Here is a 17531-nt window from a genome sequence, read left to right as displayed (position 1 = left end):
ATCAATGTTCCCTTCAGTGGGAAACCAGGGACATAAGTGTTTGATATAATCAAAATATTTCAGCAACTGTTTTACTTTAACCTTTACTCCTCGTGCCTTTAATGCCTGTCCGAGCTGTTCAACAAAAAGCTCATGTCGGCTCATTTCTTGACCCATGATCGCCGTTCACTTACCGAGGTGAGGTCAACACAGCAGGTTCCCGCCTAGCCTTTTCCTCTTCTCTACTTGGCCGGCTCCTCGAACGGCGTCCTTCACTGAGTCCCCCGTTCTCGGGCCCCACGTTGGGCGCCACTTGACCCGTCCCGCAGGTCGAGCAACAAGGACCCTAGAGGGGGAGTGAGGATGAAGAAGGGACAAGAGACACAAGGAGAGGAGACAAGACAGTGCTCTGATCAAGTCTCATTTATTCCTAGTCAAAACAGTATTCTTATAGCTCAGGAGAGGAGGAATTTTTCATTCAGTGGGAACGCAGCTGCAGCTTGGGCGTTATCTGGTAGATATGAGTTAAACCGCAGGACAACAATCCCAGGAACAGAAAGAGGGTCGTTGCCCTAGTAAGGAGTAAACAACTATTATGGGATGGTGAGGCCATGCCAAGCAGAACTTTAGGATGCCAGTTAGTAAGACTTCAGCTGAGGAACTTTTTAGTTCCCTACAACCAGGGCTCTGCCCCTCCTACCTGTCTGGATGAGTATTTCTTCTTTATATCTTTGTTGGACTTCCATGCAGCTCGATTTTCTGGAACTCTGGTTGTCTCTAGTTTTGAGGTAGTTGTATTCCTTCTTAGTTGTGGAGGGAGACCCAGCGTGTCTGTCTAGGCCTCCATTTGGCTGGAAGTTTCTATGTTGAACTTTTTTTTTAAATTAAGATTTCATTTATTTATTTTTAGAGAGAGGGAGAGGGAGGGAGAAAAAGAAGAAGAGAAACATCAATGTGTGGTTAGTTGCCTCTCACATGCCCCCAAATAGGGACCTGGCCAGCAATCCAGGCATACGCCCTGACTGGGAATTGAACCAGCAACCTTTCAGACTTTGCAGGTCAGTGCTCTATCCACTGGGCCACACCAGCCAGGGCTGAACTTTTTATTATAAAACTTGTAACAGAAGTAACACAAATACTTTACCCCAATAGACACAAAACCCAGCAGCAACAAATACCAACATTTATTCTGGTTTGTAAAAGAAAGAGGAAAAATTATTATTTGGTAAATACTCATTTATATCTACTATATGCCATGTTTAGAAATACTTTCTTTGCTCAATATATTTCTTTTGAAATTAACCATGTTAATTTTATTTATTTATTTATCTATTTTGCAAATTATGGTTTTCTTTTACTGAAAATTTTTATTTTTATTTTTATTGTTTTTGGTTTTTCAATTCAGTTGTCCCATTTTCCCCCATTTCTCTCCCCAACCCAGCCCACCCCTTCTCCCACAATCATATCCCTCCCCGTTGTCCATGTCCATGAGTCATTTATACACATTCTTTGACTAAACCCTTCCCTTACTTATCCCTCTTCTCTCCCTCCCCCCTACCCCCTATTGACTGCTATTCTGCTCTTTGTTCTATTTACTTCTTTTGTTTGTGTTGTTCTTTAGTTTCCTGTATTAGGTGATATCGTATGGTATTTTGCTTTCTTTGCCTGGCTTATTTCACTAAGCATAATTCTCTCGAGTTCCATCCATGTTGTGGCAAATGGAAGGACTTCCTTCTTTCTCTCTGCTACATAGTATTCCATTGTGTAAATGTACCACCGTTTTTTGATCCACTCATCTACAGATGGGCATTTAGGCTGTTTCCAGCACTTAGCTATTGTAAACAGTGCTTCTATGAACATAGGGGTGCATAAGTTCATTTGAATTCGTGTTTTAGGATTTTTCGGGTATAATCCTAGTAATGGAATCGCTGGTTCAAAAGGCAGTTCCATTTTTAGTTTTTTGAGGTAATTCCATACTGTTTTCCATAGTGGCTGCACCGGTCTGCATTCCCACCAACAGTGCAGTAGGGTTCCCGTTTCTCCACATCCTCGCCAGCACTTGTTGCTTCTTGATTTGTTGATGATGGCCATTCTGACAGTTGTAAGGTGGTATCTCATTGTGGTTTTTATTTGCATCTCCCTGATGGCTAATGATGTTGAGCATTTTTTTCATGTGCTTATGGACCATCTGTATGTCCTCTTCAGAGAAGTGTTTGTTGAGGTCCTTTGCCCATTTTTTAATTGAGTTGTTTGTTTTCTTGATCTTGAGTCATATAAGCTCTTAACATATTTTGGGAATCAGTCCCCTGTCTGTGATGTCATTGGCAAATATGTTTTTCCATATGGTTGGTTTCATTTTCATCTTGCTGATGTTTTCTTTTGCTGAGCAGAAACTCTTTAGTTTAATGTAGTCCCATTTGTTTATTTTTTTTTTTCTTTATTTCTTGCTTTAGGAGATGTACCTGTGAAGATATTGTTATGTGAGATATCTGAAATTTTTCTGCTTATGTTTTTCTCTAGGACTTTTATGGTGTCACGGCTTACATTTAAGTCTTTGATCTGTCTTGAGTTTATTCTCGTGTGTGGTGTAAGTTGGTGGTCTAGTTTCATTTTTTTGCACGTCCCTGTCCAGTTCTCCCAGCACCATTTGTTAAAGAGGCTCTTCTCACTCCATTTTATGTTCCTTCCTCCTTTATCAAATATTAGATGACCATAGAGGCCTGGGTTTATTTCTGGAGTCTATGCTGTTCTACTGATCTATATGTCTGTCCTTATGCCAGTACCAGACTGTTTTGATCACAGTGGCTTTGTAGTATTGTTTGATATCTAGTGTTGTGATTCCTCCTGCTGTGTTCTTCTGTCTCAAGATTGCTTTTGCTATTCGGGGTCTTTTTTTGGTTCCATTTGAATTTTTGGAGTATTTATTGTAGGTCTATGAAATATGTCATTGGTATTTTAATAGGGATTGCATTGAATCTGTAAATTGCTTTGGGTAGTATGGCCATTTTGATGATGTTGATTCTTTCCACCTAGGAACATGCTATTTTCTTCCATTTATTTGTATGTTCCTTAATTTCTTTCTTCAATGTTATGTAATTTTCAGAGTACAGGTCTTTTATCTTTTTGGTTAAGTTTACTCCTAGGTACTTTATCTTTTTGTTGCTATAGTAAATGGTATTTTCTTTTTTGTCTCCGTCTCTGATATTTTATTGTTGGTGTACAGAAATGCCTTGGATTTCTGTATATTTATTTTGTACCCTGCTATTTTGCCAAATTCACTTACTAGGTCGAGTACTCTTTCAGTAGAGTTTATAGGGTTTTCTAGCTATACTATCATGAAATTTGCATATAATGATAGTTTTATTTCTTCTTTCCCAATTTGGATGCCTTTTATTTCTTTTTCTTGTCTGATTGCTGTGGCTAGGACTTCCAACACTATGTTGAATAGGAGTGGAGAGAGTGGGCAGCCTTGTCTTGTTCCTGATTTCAGGGGGACTGCTTTCAGTTTTTGGCCATTGAGTATGATGTTGGCTTCAGGTTTCTCATATTTAGTCTTAATTATGTTCAGGTATGCTCCCTCTATTTCCATTTTGCTGAGTGTTTTCATCATAAATGGGTGTTGTACTTTATCAAATGCTTTTTCTGCATCTATTGATAAGACCATGTGATTTTTGTCTTTCTGTTTAGGTGATGTATTATATTTATTGATTTGCGAATATTAAACCATCCTTGTATCCCTGGGATTAATCCCACTTGATCGTGGTATATGATCTTTTTGATGTATTGCTGTATCCTGTTTGCCAATATTTTGTTGAGGATTTTAGCATCTATGTTCATCAGTGATAATTGGCCTGTAGTTTTCTTTCTTTGTTGTGTCTTCACCTTGTTTTGGGATTAGGGTAATACTGGCTTCATAGAAAGAGTTTGGGATTTTTCCCTCTTCTTGTATTTTTTGGGATAGTTTGAGGAGGGTAGGAGTTAGTTCTTCCCTAAATGTTTTGTAAAATTCGCCTGTGAAGCCATCCGGTCCAGGGCTTTTGTGTGCCGGGCGATTTTTGATTACTGTTCCAATTTTCTTCTTTGTTATTGGTCTGTTGAGACTTTCTACTTCTTCTTGATTCAGTTTTGGAAGGTTATATATTTCTAGAAATCTGTCCATTTCTTCTAGGTTGTCAAATTTCTTGCCATACAGTTGTTTGTAGTAATTTCTTACTATCATTTGTATTTCTGTGGTATCAGTTGTGGTTTCTCCTTTTTCGTTTCTGATTTTGTTTATTTGGGTCTTCTCTCTTTTTCTTGATGAGCCTGGCTAGAGGCTTGTCGATTTTGTTTATTTTTTCGAAGAACCAGCTCCTAGTTTTGTTGATCTTTTGGATTGTTTGTTTAGTCTCTATGTCATTTAATTCTTCTCTGATCTTGATGATTTCCTTTCTTCTACTTGCCCTAGGCTTTGTTTGTTGTTGTTCTAGTTCTTGTAGCTTTAGGGTTAAATTTTTTATTTGAGATTCTTCTATCCTTTTCAGATATGCCTGTATTGCTATGAACCGCCCTCTTAGGACTGCTTTTGCTGTGTTTCATAGGTTTTGGGCTGTTGTGTGTTCATTATCATTAGTTTCCAGAAATTTCTTGATTTCTTCTTTGATGTCACTGTTAACCCATTCATTATTTAATGGCATGTTATTCATTATCCATGAGTTTGAGTGTTTTTGATTTTTTTCTATGAAGTTGATTTTTAGTTTCAAGGCATTGTGGTCTAAAAAGATGCTTGATACGTTTTCAATTTTCTTGAATTAGCTGAGGCTTGTTTTGTGTCCTATCATGTGGTCTATCTTTGAAAATGTCACATGTACATTTGAAATGAATGTATATTTTTCTTCTTGGGGTGGAAAGTTCTATATATGTCAGTTCAGTCCATGTGGTTTAGTGTGTTGTTCAATGCCTGTATATCCTTGGTGTTTCTTTGCTTGGATGATCTGTCTATTATTGATAATGGAGTGTTGAAGTTTCCTACTATGAGTGTGTTGCTGTTAATATCCTTCTTGTGGTCTTCTAGTATTTTCTTTATGTATTTGGATGCTCCTATGTTGGGTGCATATATGTTTATCATTGTTATATCTTCTTGATGGATTGTTCCTTTAAGTATTATGAAATGTCCTTCTTTATCTCTTTTTATTGCCCTTGCTTTGAAATTTATTTTGTCTGATATGAGGACTGCTACCCCAGCTTTTTCTTTCAGGTTCTTTTGCTTGGAATATTTTTTTATATCCCTTTACTTTCAGTCTATGTAAATCTTTTGTTTTGAGGTGTGTTTTTTGTATACAGCAAATATGTGGGTCCTGTTTTCTTGTCCATTGCGTTACCCTATGTCTTTTAATTGGAGCATTTAATCCATTGGCATTTAAGGTTATTATTGACGTGTATTTATTCATTTCCCTTTGTACCTCTGTTCCTCTTTTTTTTTTTCTTTCTTTCTTTTTTCTTAGAACATTTTCTTTAGCATCTCTTGTAATGCTGGTTTGGTGGAGATGTATTCTTTTAGTCTTCCTTTGTCTGGGAAACTCCTTATTTTACCTTCCATTTTGAATGAGAGCCTTGCTGGGTAGACTATTCTTGGTTGTAGGCCTTTGTTTTTTATTGCTTGAAATATTTTTAACCATTCCCTTCTGGCTTGTAGTGTTTCTGTTGAGAAATTGGTCAATAGCCTTATTGGAGCTCCCTTGTATGTTATTTGCTGTTCTTCTCTTGCTGCTGTTAGGATTCTCTCTTTGTCTTTGAATGTTGCCATTTTAATTATGATGTGCCTTGATGTGGGTTTTTGGGGGTTCCTCTTCACTGGAACTCTCTGTTCTTCCTGAACTTGTATAACTTTTTCTCTCATCAGGTTGGGAAAATTTTCTGTCACTATTTCTCCTCTCAGTTTTTCTATTCCTTGTTCTTCTGATCCCTCTTTAATTCCAATTATTCTGATATTGTTTTTCTTATGCTATCTGGTAATTCCCTTATTTCTTCTTCATACTTTTTCCATTTTGCACTATTGTCTGGGAATTTTTCTCTACATTATCTTCTAACTCACTAATCCAATCCTCTGCTTCGTTTAGTCTGCTTTTGACTGATTCTACTGTGTTTTTCTGTTCAGAGATTGAATTCTTCATTTCTTCCTGGTTCTTGTTAATACTTTCTTTGTCTTTTTTTATGCTGGTGTAGTTCTCTGCAAGTTCCCTGTAATTTTCTTGGAGCTGTTGGTAACTTCCTTGGAGGTTGTCATAGTTCTTTTTAAGGATGTCGAGTATATTGAGCTTCTTCACCACCATTGTTTTGAATTCCGTGTCTGACATTTGGGCTATGTCTATTTCATGTACCTCTCTTTCTGGGGATTCCTCTTTTCTTTTCATTGAGAGGTTATTTCTGTGTCTTACCATGTTGGATTCTTCTTGTTTGTTTTTGTTTTTTGGGTTTGTCTGCTTTGACTTCCCACCTTTGTGGTATGAGAGTCTTTATAGGAGATATGGGGGTTTCAGTGGTGCAGTCTCTTTGATCTCCTGAGCCTTATGTTCTTGGGTTACCCTTTATGTCGTTCGTTTACGCTGTCTGGTTATATTTCAGATGCTCTTTGGTAGGAACTTCCTTCTGGATAGTTGATTGAGAGTCACTCTATCCACTTTGTCTTGAGTTCTTTTGTGGAGATGCTGTTAAAAACATAAACACAGAGCCCCTGCAAGAGACCCACACCCTCAAAAATATCCCCCACCCTCTATCCCACTATCGTGAGCCAACGAGCCAGTATTAATATAAATGTAGAGAAATTAGAGCTTTTATACTATAGCAAGAATAGATAAGAGTTGTTTTTAGGGAGGAAAAATATGATTTTTGAGAGAGAGGATGATAGATTAATAATAGTTGAGACTATGCAAGACAGTAGGTAATATTTACATTGTGTGTTAATAACAATAGAAGAAAAGGACGGAAAAATTCAGAATATAGTAAGGAAGTGGGATATTATAGTTTTGGATTTATATAATAATTATATTCTATTTTTTTAGAGTGAAAGGGAGGCTAAACTAGACACACAAACAAATAAACGACGATTGAAGAGGAAGGATGAGAAGGAGAGATTGTACGAAACAAATTAGAGATATAGTTTTTTTCTGTTTGTTTTTTAGTTTTTTTTCCCTTCCTCTCTTCTCTTCTTTTTCCCTTTTTTAAGGAAGGGAAAAAAGAAAAAGAAAAAGGAATGTTTTACTCAGTTCAGCCTTCGTGTGTCGTCTTCTTTTTCTGTGTCCCCAGCTGGTCTAGTGTGGCGGGTCAGAGGTTCTTGTTCCTTGCAGCAGCTTGTGCGTCCGCGGTGGCTTGCACAGCATGCTCCCTTGGCGCCCACTGGAGCCAGCTGAGGTGGCTTTGCACGCGCTCCCCTGCACACACAGGGTGGCCCAAGAGCTTGGCTGCCCGAGAGCTTGCCTCGGGCCTGCTGAGCTGCGCTCCGGGAGCTGGTCTCTCACCTCTTAGGGCGGGGCCCCAGACACTTGTGCACAGTGGAAGTGAGCATCTGTGAGTCACTGCCGCCTGCTGTTCCCGCGCCACAGCCACCTGCTATTCCCGCACCCGCCTGTGTGGGCACAAGCAGAGCCTGAGCAAGTGGTCTGCACTCCGGCCTGGCGCCCACTGGAGCTGGCCAGGGGTGTCTGCGCACGGTCTTCTGCATGTTCAGTGGGCCCTCCCTATGTCCGTTGGGGCACTGATCTTATGTTTGTTGGGGCGTGTCCGAGGGGCACCTGGACTCGCAGCCCTGCACGCCTGGGCCAGTGAATGAGGGCACTTCCCTATGCGTGCCCGTGCCACCCAAGGGGAGGGTTGGGGAGTGGACGAGCGTACCTCTGCACCTGCACTTCTCATGAATGTCCTACCACCCCCAAACTTTCCACCCCTCTCCGCAGTCCACAAGAGAAAAATATAAAGGAAAATTACGTTCTCACTTGCACAGCAGTACGCTGTCTCCTGTCCTTCAGCGCCAATGCCACCTGGTTGAGTCCTGTCTCTGCTAGCGGGCAGAGATCTGCTCTCCTCCCGACTCCTCTCTGGGGAAACCTGTGGTTGCCAAAAATCCTTTGTGTACTTCCAGCCGCAGCTCGGGCAGCCACCCCAGTCAGGGATCCCATCTTGTCCCTTTTTGCCTCCGCTATCCTCACTAACCAGGTTGTTCCCAGATGGTTTTTCTCTAATCCAGCAGTGCCAAGGCTCGACTCCTGCCAGTGTCCAACTGCTCACTGAGATGTTCTGTCTGTAATTAGTCCAAACTACAGACGGGTCTCGGGAGCCTGAAAGCGCAGCCTCCCCTCACTCCTCCGCCATCTTCTATCTAACCATGTTAATTTTAGGAACTTGAATAAAACTTTTCTTTGAAAAAGTGATAGGTTTTCAAAGGATAGCATACTACTAAATTTTGAGGAATAGTAAAATACATACATAAAGGATAACATTTTCAAGTCCTAATTAAATTTTTGCAAAGTTGTCTTCAATGTTATAGATTAAAAGTTCATTTTAACTGGTTGAGTCTTCAATTAAAACCAATCTTTGAGAGTATTATAGTTCCTTTATTTTGGGTATATGAAATGTAGTGATCAGCTAAAATAGCTTTAACTAAATGCTTCAGCTTCATTTACTATAATTGCTTTTTCTTAAGTGGCCATTTCTCAGTTTCATTATTAGTTTTAATATCTAGATTGCTGATGTGTAAGGATTCAGGTGGTAAAAATGTTAGCATTTCTCTGGCAATGCATATTTTGGCCTCATGTCTTGATGTTTTTATTATAGATGCTGTTGCATGAAAAAGCAGAGGCTTTGCAAGAAGAAGTAGAAGAGCTATTGAGGTTACCCTCTGATTTCCCTTCCATTGAAAAGGCATGAAGCTGTCTGATGAGCAATTTCAAATACGAATTATTTTTTGTACATATGTTTTATTAAAGATCCCTTATTGTTTATAAATGAAAAAAATACATTTTAATTATACATTCAGAACTGTGGATGATGTTTGAATATACCTGTCACCCATAATTATAGTAACCTTCCCAGTAATAATTCACTTATTCGATACTTACACATTATATGATATCTGTGCTCAAAAATGAACTCCAACTTCCTCACCATCACTGCAGCCTATCTTTATAGCCAGATCTTTCAACATTTCTTACCCATTTCTTTCATCAAACTGGACTATTTGAAATTCCAGAATTTTCCCTGCAGTTTCCAAACCCTTCATTTCCTAACTGCTTTATTTTATTCCTAGTGCATAGAAAATTGTCTTTAAAATGTCCTGTATGCTTCAGATGTCAACTAAAAATGTTCACATACTGTCTCCTCTATGAAATTGTTCAAATTTATTCTCACTCCCACCCCATATACGGATTCTTTCCCTTCTGTAAGTATTGTGAGCTCCTCATTTATGCCCACTTTTTTTTTTTACACTTTTCCAACAAATATTTATTATTAGTTAAGCCATGATTCAGTATCCCAGGGTGGGATGTGCCCAGGTCCCACTTCACCATCCTGGGAGAAGTATGGAGGACAGAGGAGAGGCTGGGTGGAGCCAGTTCAGATCTTCCCAGGAAATGTTCCTTCTGTGTGGCGGTCATTCCAGGCCCATACTTAGAATGTGGACCATCTGTGCAAGGAGAAATCATCCGCTTTAGCAATCGTTGCCTTCTCACAGTGGTTGAAGTCCAGGTAGTCCTGCCAGCAGTTCCTGGTCGGGTTCTGGTTGGGGAAATGGCTGTCAAAACAAGCAGTCATAATTCTTGATTTTGGTCTTGTCTTCTGCCACATTGCTGACTCCTAAAAATGCCCTAAAGCAGCTCAGAGCTCTTTGCGACCCTCAGCAAAGACCAACCCATGTCTTTTTTAAAGGCTGTGAGTTTCAAATCTCCTGAAAGACAAAGACCTTTTTAAATCATCTTTGTATGGCACACAGCACCTACCACAATTCATTGCAGAAAGTAGGAACTTTTGTGAAAAGAAGTAAGACTACCCAAATGAACAATTTAAAGATTCTCTTCAAACACACCTAAATATTGCTCTCCCAGCTCCCTTTTCAGAATAATAGCTCAAGTGTAGATGACTGGTTATCTGCAGGAAAAGGAGTAATAACTAGCGATATTTATTAATACTGAGCTGGTTTACTTAAAGTCTTACCTGTTCAAGACATCCATTGGAAACTGCAAATAGATTTACAGTCTTAAGTTCTTTGCGCTGTAACATTTTTGACCATTATATTGTAGCAGTTATTTACCTGGTAATTTCTATGTGCCACGCGGTTATATGTGCTTTATGTGACTAATCCTTACAACAACACTGTTTTAAGATTGTTGTGTTCTCATTTGTTTCAAGATATCTTTTTATTTCTTCCTTGATCTCACTGTTGACCCATTCGTTGTTTAATAACTGTTATTTAGTTTCCATGTTTTTGTGTGTTTTTTTAGTGTTCTTGTGATTGATTTCTAGTTTCATAACATTGTGGTCAGAGAAGATGCCCAAAATGATTTCAATCTTCTTAAATTTATTGAGACTTGTTTTGTGTCTTAACATGTGGTCTATCCTGGAAAAATTCCATGTACACTGAGAAGTATGTATATTCTGCTCTTCTGGGGTAAAATGCTCTGAAGATACCAATTTCTTTTTCTGATAATTCATCAATAGTGTATAAAAATGCCATCAGTATTGATTTTGTATACTACTACTTTGCTGAATTCATATATTAGGTCTAGTAGTTTTTCAGTGGAGTCTGTAGGGTTTTTTAATGTACAATATCATATCATCTGTGAATAATGACAGTTTTAATTTCTCTTTTCCAGTTTGGATACCTTTTATTTCTTCTTGTCTGACCACTGTAGCTAAGACTTCCAGTGCTATGTTGAATAAGAGTGGTGAAAGCAGACATCCTTGTCTTTTTCCTCATTTTAAGGGAAATGCTTTTGGTTTTTGTCCATTGAGTATGATGTTGGCTGTATGTGTTTTGTATATGCCTTCTATTATGTTGAGGTGTGCTCCATCTATTCCCAGTTGCTGAGAGTTTTTTGTTTTTTTTTTAATCATAAATGGGTGCTGGATTTTATCAAATGCTTTTTATTCATCTATTAATATAATTATATGACTTTTTAATCTTTCATTTTGTTTATATGATGTATCACATTTATTGATTTGCAAATATTGTAGCAACCTTGCCTCCCAGGGATAGATCCCACTTGAACACAGTGTATGATCTTTTTAATGTATTGCTGGTTCCAGTTTGCTAGTAATTTGTTGAGGATTTTAGCATCAGTGTTCATCAGAGACATTGGCCTATAGTTTTCTTCCTTTGTTGTGTCTTTACTTGGTTTTGGAATTAAGATAATAATGGTTCAAAAAAGAGCTTGGAAGCCTTCCCTCTTCTTGAATTTTTTTTGGAACGTTTGAGAAGGATAGCTGTTAGTTCTTTGAATGATTGGTAAATTTGCCTATGTAGCCATCCGGTCCAGGGCTTTTGTTTGCTGGTAGTTTTTTCATCACTGTTTCAATTTCATTAGCTTTATCAGTTTATTCAGGTTTTCTGCTTCTTCCTGATTCAGTCTTGGGATATTATCTGATCCTAGAAATTTATCCATTTTTTCCAGGTTATCCCATATCTTGGCATTAACTGTTCACTGTATTTTCTTATAATCCTTTGTATTTCTGTGATATCCATTCTTATATCTCCTCTTTCATTTCTGATTTATTTATTTTAGTCCTCTTTTCTTCTTGATGAGTCTCATTAAATGTTCATCAATGCTGTTTATAATTTGTTCTGAGGTTGGTCTCCTGTAGATAACATATATATTGGTCATGTTTTCTTATCCATTCAGATACCCTATTTCTTTTTATTGGAGCATTTAACTTATTTATATTTAAGGTTATTTTTTTAATTAATTTATTTTTAGAGAGAGGGGAAAGGAGAAAGAGAGGGAGAGAAACATCACTGTGTGATTGCCTCTCATGCACCCCCAACTGGGGACCTGACATGCAACCTAGTCATGTGCCCTGACTGGGAATCAAACCAGCGACACTTGGTTTGCATAGGTTATTATTGATAGGTACTTCTTCATTGCCATTTTATTTCTTTATACCTATGAACCTCTCTCTCTCTCTCTATTACTTAATCTTAAAGCAGTCTCCCTAACATGTCTTGCAGTCCTGAGTTGGTGTTAATAAACTCCTTTAGTCTTTTTTTTTTTTTTTTTTGTCTGGGAAGTCCTTTACTTCACCCTCAATATTAAATGATAAGCCTAGCTGGATACAGTACTCATGATTGAAGATTCCTACTTTCATTTCTTTAAATACTTTATACCAGTCCCTTATGGGCTCAAGTGTTTCTGTTGAGAAATCAGCTGACATTCTTTTATTGGAGATTTCTTGTAGGTAACTGTCTTTATTTTCTTTAAGATTCTCTCTTTGTCTTTCATCTTTGCCATTTTACTTGTGATTTGTCTTGTTGTGGGTCTCTTTGGGTTCCTCTTGATTGGAACTCCTTGTGCTTCCTGAACTTTGTGACTTTTTCCTTCACCAGCTTAGGGAAGTTTTCTGTCATTATTTCTTCAAACAGGTTTTCTATCCCTTGCTCACTTTCTTCTCCTTTTGGTATCCATATGATGCAGTTATTCTTACATTTCATGTTGTCCCAAAGTTCCCTTAAACCATCCTCGTTTTTTTAAGTCTTTTCTTTTTGTTGTTCTGATTGACTGTTTTATTCTACCTTGTCTTCCAAATCACTGATTCAGTCCTCTGCTTCATCTAGCCTGATTTTAATTTGTTCTAGTGTATTCTTCATTTCATATATTGCATTTTTCATTTCTAAATGGTTCTTATTTAAGGTTTCTATGTCCTTTTTCATACTGATGTATTTCCCACTAAGTTCCTTATAGTTCTCACTAAGTTCCTAGAACACCCTTATAGCCATTACTTTGAACTCTAAGTCTGATAAATTGCTTGCCTCAATTTCAATTACCTCTTTCTCTGGGGAGTCCTCCTTTCCTTTCATTTTGGGGATTGTTTCTTTGTCTTTCTACTTTAGCTGACTTTCTTGTGTGTGTGTTTTATCGATTACACTGTTACAGTTGTCCCAATTTATTTTCCCTTTGCTCCCCTCCACCCAGCACTCCCCCTCCCTCCAGCAATCCCACCCCCCTTAGTTCGCGTCCATGGTTCATGCATAAAGGTTGCTTAACTTTCCCTTTCCTATACTATTCATAACATCCCTGTCTATTCTGCACTCTCCTACTATGCATCTTAATTCCTGCACCATTTCCCTCCTTTTCCCCTCTCCCCCCTCCTAGCTGACACCTCTTCACCTGCTCCCCATGCTTATGATTCTTTTTCCACTCTGGTTGTCTGTTTAGTTTGTTTTTGTTTTTATTGTTGTAGATTCTATTGTTGATAGTTGAGATTTTATTGTCATTTTAAAGTTCATAGTTTTGATCTTCTTAAGTAAGTCCCTTTAACATTTCATATAATAATGGCTTGGTGGTGATATAGTTCTTTAACTTTACCTTGTCTGGGAAGCACTTCATCTGCCCTTCCATTCTAAATGATAGCTTTGCTGGATAGACTATTCTTGGTTTTCATCACTGAATATTTTCTGCCAGTCCCTTCTTGCCTGCATAGTTTCTTTTGAGAAATCAGCTGATAGTCCTATGGCAACTCCTTTGTAGGTAACTCTGATTTTTCTCTTGCTGCTTTTAAGATTCTCTCTTTATCCTTAATCTTTAGCATTTTAATTATTATGTGTCTTGGTGTGATCCTCTCTGGGTCTAGTTTGTTTGGGACTCTCTGTGCTTCCTGGACCTGTTTGTCTATTTCCTTCCGTAACTTAGGGGAGTTTTCCTTTATTATTTTTTCACATAATTTTTAAATTTCTTGCTCTTTCTCTTCTCCTTCTGGCACCCCTGTGATTCAGATGTTGGCATGTTTAAATTTATCCCAAAGGTTTCTAAGCCTCTCCTCATTTTTTTCAATTCTCATTTTCTTCTGTACTGGTTGACTGTTTATTTCTTCCTTATGTTCCACTTTGTTGATTTGAACCTCTGTTCCTTTCCTTCACCACTAGTTTCAAGTGGATTTTCCTTCCTTTCACTTAGTACAGCCTTTATTTCTCTCCTGTCCTGTTTAATCTTTTCTATCAAGTCTGTGAGCATCTTTATCACCAGTGCTTTAAACTGTGCATCTGTTAGGTCCACTATATCCTCATCTGTTAGGTTTACTGTTTCTTTGTCACTTAGTTCTCACACTGGAACCTTGATCTGCTCGCCCCCCCCCCCCTTTTTGGGCCATACTTCTCTGTCTCCTCATCTTGACAGCTTTCTGTGTTTGTCTCTGTGATTTAGGCAGAACTGTCACACCTGTTACATTATAAGGGACAGAGCCTTAGGTATTCATTAGTGCTGGTGACTGGTTTCACCACACTGTGGTGCTGTATGTGCAGGAGGGGTCTGAGAGGGAGCAGTGCTGGTTGCCGCTGCTTTTCCAGGCACTTCTCCCCGTTGCTGTACTAAGCAAGCTGCCTACTTTGAGAGACTGGCAGTTTCTTCCTCTGCCCCAACCCCCACTGGCTTTCACAGTCAGAGGCAATGTCACTCTATTTTCTCCAGCACTGGAACCGTGTGCTGCAGTCTTGTTTGGGTCTGGGATCTGTCTGGTCTGGGGCTATGATTGCTTCCCAGGTTTAGAATGTATGGCTTTGCTTTTTGCCACAGCTACAATTCCTGTGCCACTGCCACTGTTGCCAGCCTCGCAGTCGCCAGCCTCACTGCCACTGCCAAGCTCCACCCCTACAGCCAACACAGCCCAGCACATCCTTCTCTCCATCCTGGCTCTGCTCCTCCTAACTTTCTGGCTGAATAGTTCTTCTTTATTTCTTTATTGAACTTTTATGTAGTTTGATTTTCTGGATCTTCTGGGTTTTTTTGAATTTTGAAGTGGTTGTAAATTCTTTCTTAGTTCTGAGGGAGACACCACATGTCTCCCTATGCCTCCATCTTCACCAAATGACTTTTTGTGTGTGTGTTCGTTTGTTTCTACATATTAGATAGATCTGGTTTGACTCCCTGTCTTCGTGGGATGGTCTTATGTATTAGGAGTCCTGTGGGATTCAGTGGTGCAGTTTACTGATCTCCTGAGGTGGATGTTCTAGGAATGCCCCTTGTGCTATTTATGTGGGCTCTCCTGTTCTACTTGGGTATTGATTTTTCTTGGCTCATTCATTGGTGGATTCTCCCCTCAAAGTGGCTGAGTGATAGACTCAACCCCCACCATATTGTATGCTGTTGTACTGGTGCTGACAGAATAACACAACACAGAAAATAAAACTTGCATGAGCAAAACAACAACAGTAGCAGATGAATGATAAAAGAGCAAAGAATAGTAAAAGTGGAAGGAGCAATAGAATATTATAAGAAAAACAAGAATACAATAAGACCGAAGGAAAGAAAAATTATGAGGGAATGGAGAGAAACAATATGAAATAGAAACATGGAATTTCCACCAAAGAACAAAGGGAAAAATAAAATTTTAAAAATAAGGAAAGAAGAATGCAAAATGGAGTAAGAAAAGTGGAAAGTAAAATACAATATTTGAAAGAAAAGAGAAAAAATATTGAAGAAAAAGAAAAAAATGATAAAAAGCTATGTGACAGAAAACAATGAAAATAATGAAAAAGAATGAAGTGGAATTTGTCTCAGCAAAGTTTAATGCTTGCCTGCTGGGTTCTTTCTCTGGGTACAACTCTGATGTTGTCTAAAGCTGGTGCAAACCAATGCCAGATGCTGTCCATGTCTAGCTCTAGACAGCCTGTTCAAAGCTACAAGTGATCTACAGTTTGTGCTGTCTCCTTTGGGCTTAGCTGCATCTGGGATGGGCATCACTCCTCAGCAAATTTGGCTCTTATCCGCACAGGGCCCAGGGTTGGGTCAACTAACAACTGAAGTCTCTCCCAGAACTGCCTCTACCTACCCCTGTCTGTGACCCTGCCATTAGTTTTAGTCTAGCCACTGACTTATCCATTTCTGAAGTGGCTTCTGGTGGAATTGGGATGAGGGGACCCTTGGATCTCCTGTGGGAGGTGTCGATCAGGCTTCAGGGAAGATGGTGGGTGTGTTTCCCGTGTCTGTGCCACATGTCTGAGTCTGTCCCACATTATATCCCTGAATTTGGCAGGGCGAAGCCCCTAGTAGGATAGCAAGTGAAACCTCCAGACCCCAGCGTTTGGGTTTGTCAGAAACAGGGAGCATGTTCCTAGGCTTTCTTGTGAGGAGAAAACACCAGTCTGGTTCCCAGGAAAGTATGGAATGGTGATACGCTAAAGCCAGTCTTCAATGCCCCTGAGTCTGCCTTTTTGCTGTCTCCTCAGCAGGGGAGGTGATGCAAGTTGGGATGGAGGGAGGGAGTGAGGGAGGGAGGAAGGAAGGAAGGAAGGAAGGAAGGAAGGAAGGAAGGAAGGAAGGAAGGAAGGAAGGAAGGAAGAACAGGTAGGAGGGAGGAGGAAAAATTTTTTTTTTTAATTTTTGGAAAGGATGCTGGGTAGGGCAAGCAGGAACCAGAGGTAAATGAGTAGGATTCCAGAGAATGGGGGTAGAATTCCAGTGGGTGGGGTAAGCAGTTGACCACAGGCTGGGGTAATTGCTTTTCCTCTGGGAGAAGCTTGCTCTTCAAGAAAAATGTCTGCTGTTGTATGGTACTATATCCTAGCTCTGGGAACCCAGCATCCATTCCCCCATGCTTCTCTTACAGCCTCCCACTCCATACTCTCCTTATGCAACTGCTAACTGTGCTGTGTGCTCCATTCACCTGAGCCAAAGGTGAGTGGCTGAGAATGCAAAACCTGTTTATTGGCCCCTTAGAAAAAAAGAAATGAAAAAATAAGAAAAAAAGTGGCTTTGTCTCCAGCGGGCTCCATCTCTCCCCCATAGTCAAGAACCCATGGCTTTTCACCCGCTGGATGCTGTGCGGGTGGGTGATCTCCACACTGGAGCTTTGTGTTTGGGAGCCCCATCAGAGGTCCAGGCTTCTCTCCTCTCTGGGGGAAACTCTCACAGCCATGAGACAACCTCAGCTCACTGCCCGTGAAAGCTATGCCTGCCCCTTTTGCATCCCTGCCCTTTCTACCAGTCCTGAGGTAGTTTCCACACATCTTTGGGTAAGTATCTCCTCTTCACGCAGTCTTCAGTTGTTTATTTCAGGTGGATGTTCCCCTCTTTATTTTTATTGTCAGCTTGGTTCTGGGAGGCAGTGTGAGATAAATTCTCCTACTCTGCTGTCTTGTTGCTGCCAAGGTTCATATGTTCTCATTTGTATGTGGAATCTAAATAAGCCAAACTCAGAAACAGAGACTGATGGTTGCTGTGGGGAAGGAGTGGGGGATGGTCAAAGGGTACAAACTTCTAGTTAGAAGATGAATAAGCTCTGGACATGGTTATAATATGAATAAGTTCTGGTGATTAAATGCTATCACCATGCACACAAAGTAATCATGTGAGTTGATGAAGGTGTTAAACTAAGCT

At 39.5% G+C, this 17531-nt stretch overlaps 1 protein-coding gene across 3 annotated transcripts in view; it reads left to right on the top strand.

Moving 5' to 3' along the window:
• HELQ (helicase, POLQ like) overlaps window positions 1-8991 on the top strand; it is a 65935-nt gene extending 56944 nt beyond the window's left edge. For all 3 annotated transcript variants that reach the window (XM_090266240.1, XM_090266242.1, XM_090266241.1), the window contains one exon: window positions 8788-8991. In XM_090266240.1, the coding sequence (XP_090122366.1) occupies window positions 8788-8880 (93 nt within the window). In that variant the 3' untranslated portion in view covers window positions 8881-8991. The remainder of the gene's footprint in view (window positions 1-8787) is intronic.
• Window positions 8992-17531: the final 8540 nt, after the last annotated feature.

This window comes from Furipterus horrens, unplaced genomic scaffold (genome assembly GCF_987537825.1).
Source record: "Furipterus horrens unplaced genomic scaffold, mFurHor1.1.pri manual_scaffold_2, whole genome shotgun sequence".
Classification (NCBI taxonomy): domain Eukaryota; kingdom Metazoa; phylum Chordata; class Mammalia; order Chiroptera; family Furipteridae; genus Furipterus; species Furipterus horrens.
The sequence above is the reverse complement of the archived record's forward strand: the minus strand, read 5'-3'. Positions and strand labels throughout refer to the sequence as shown.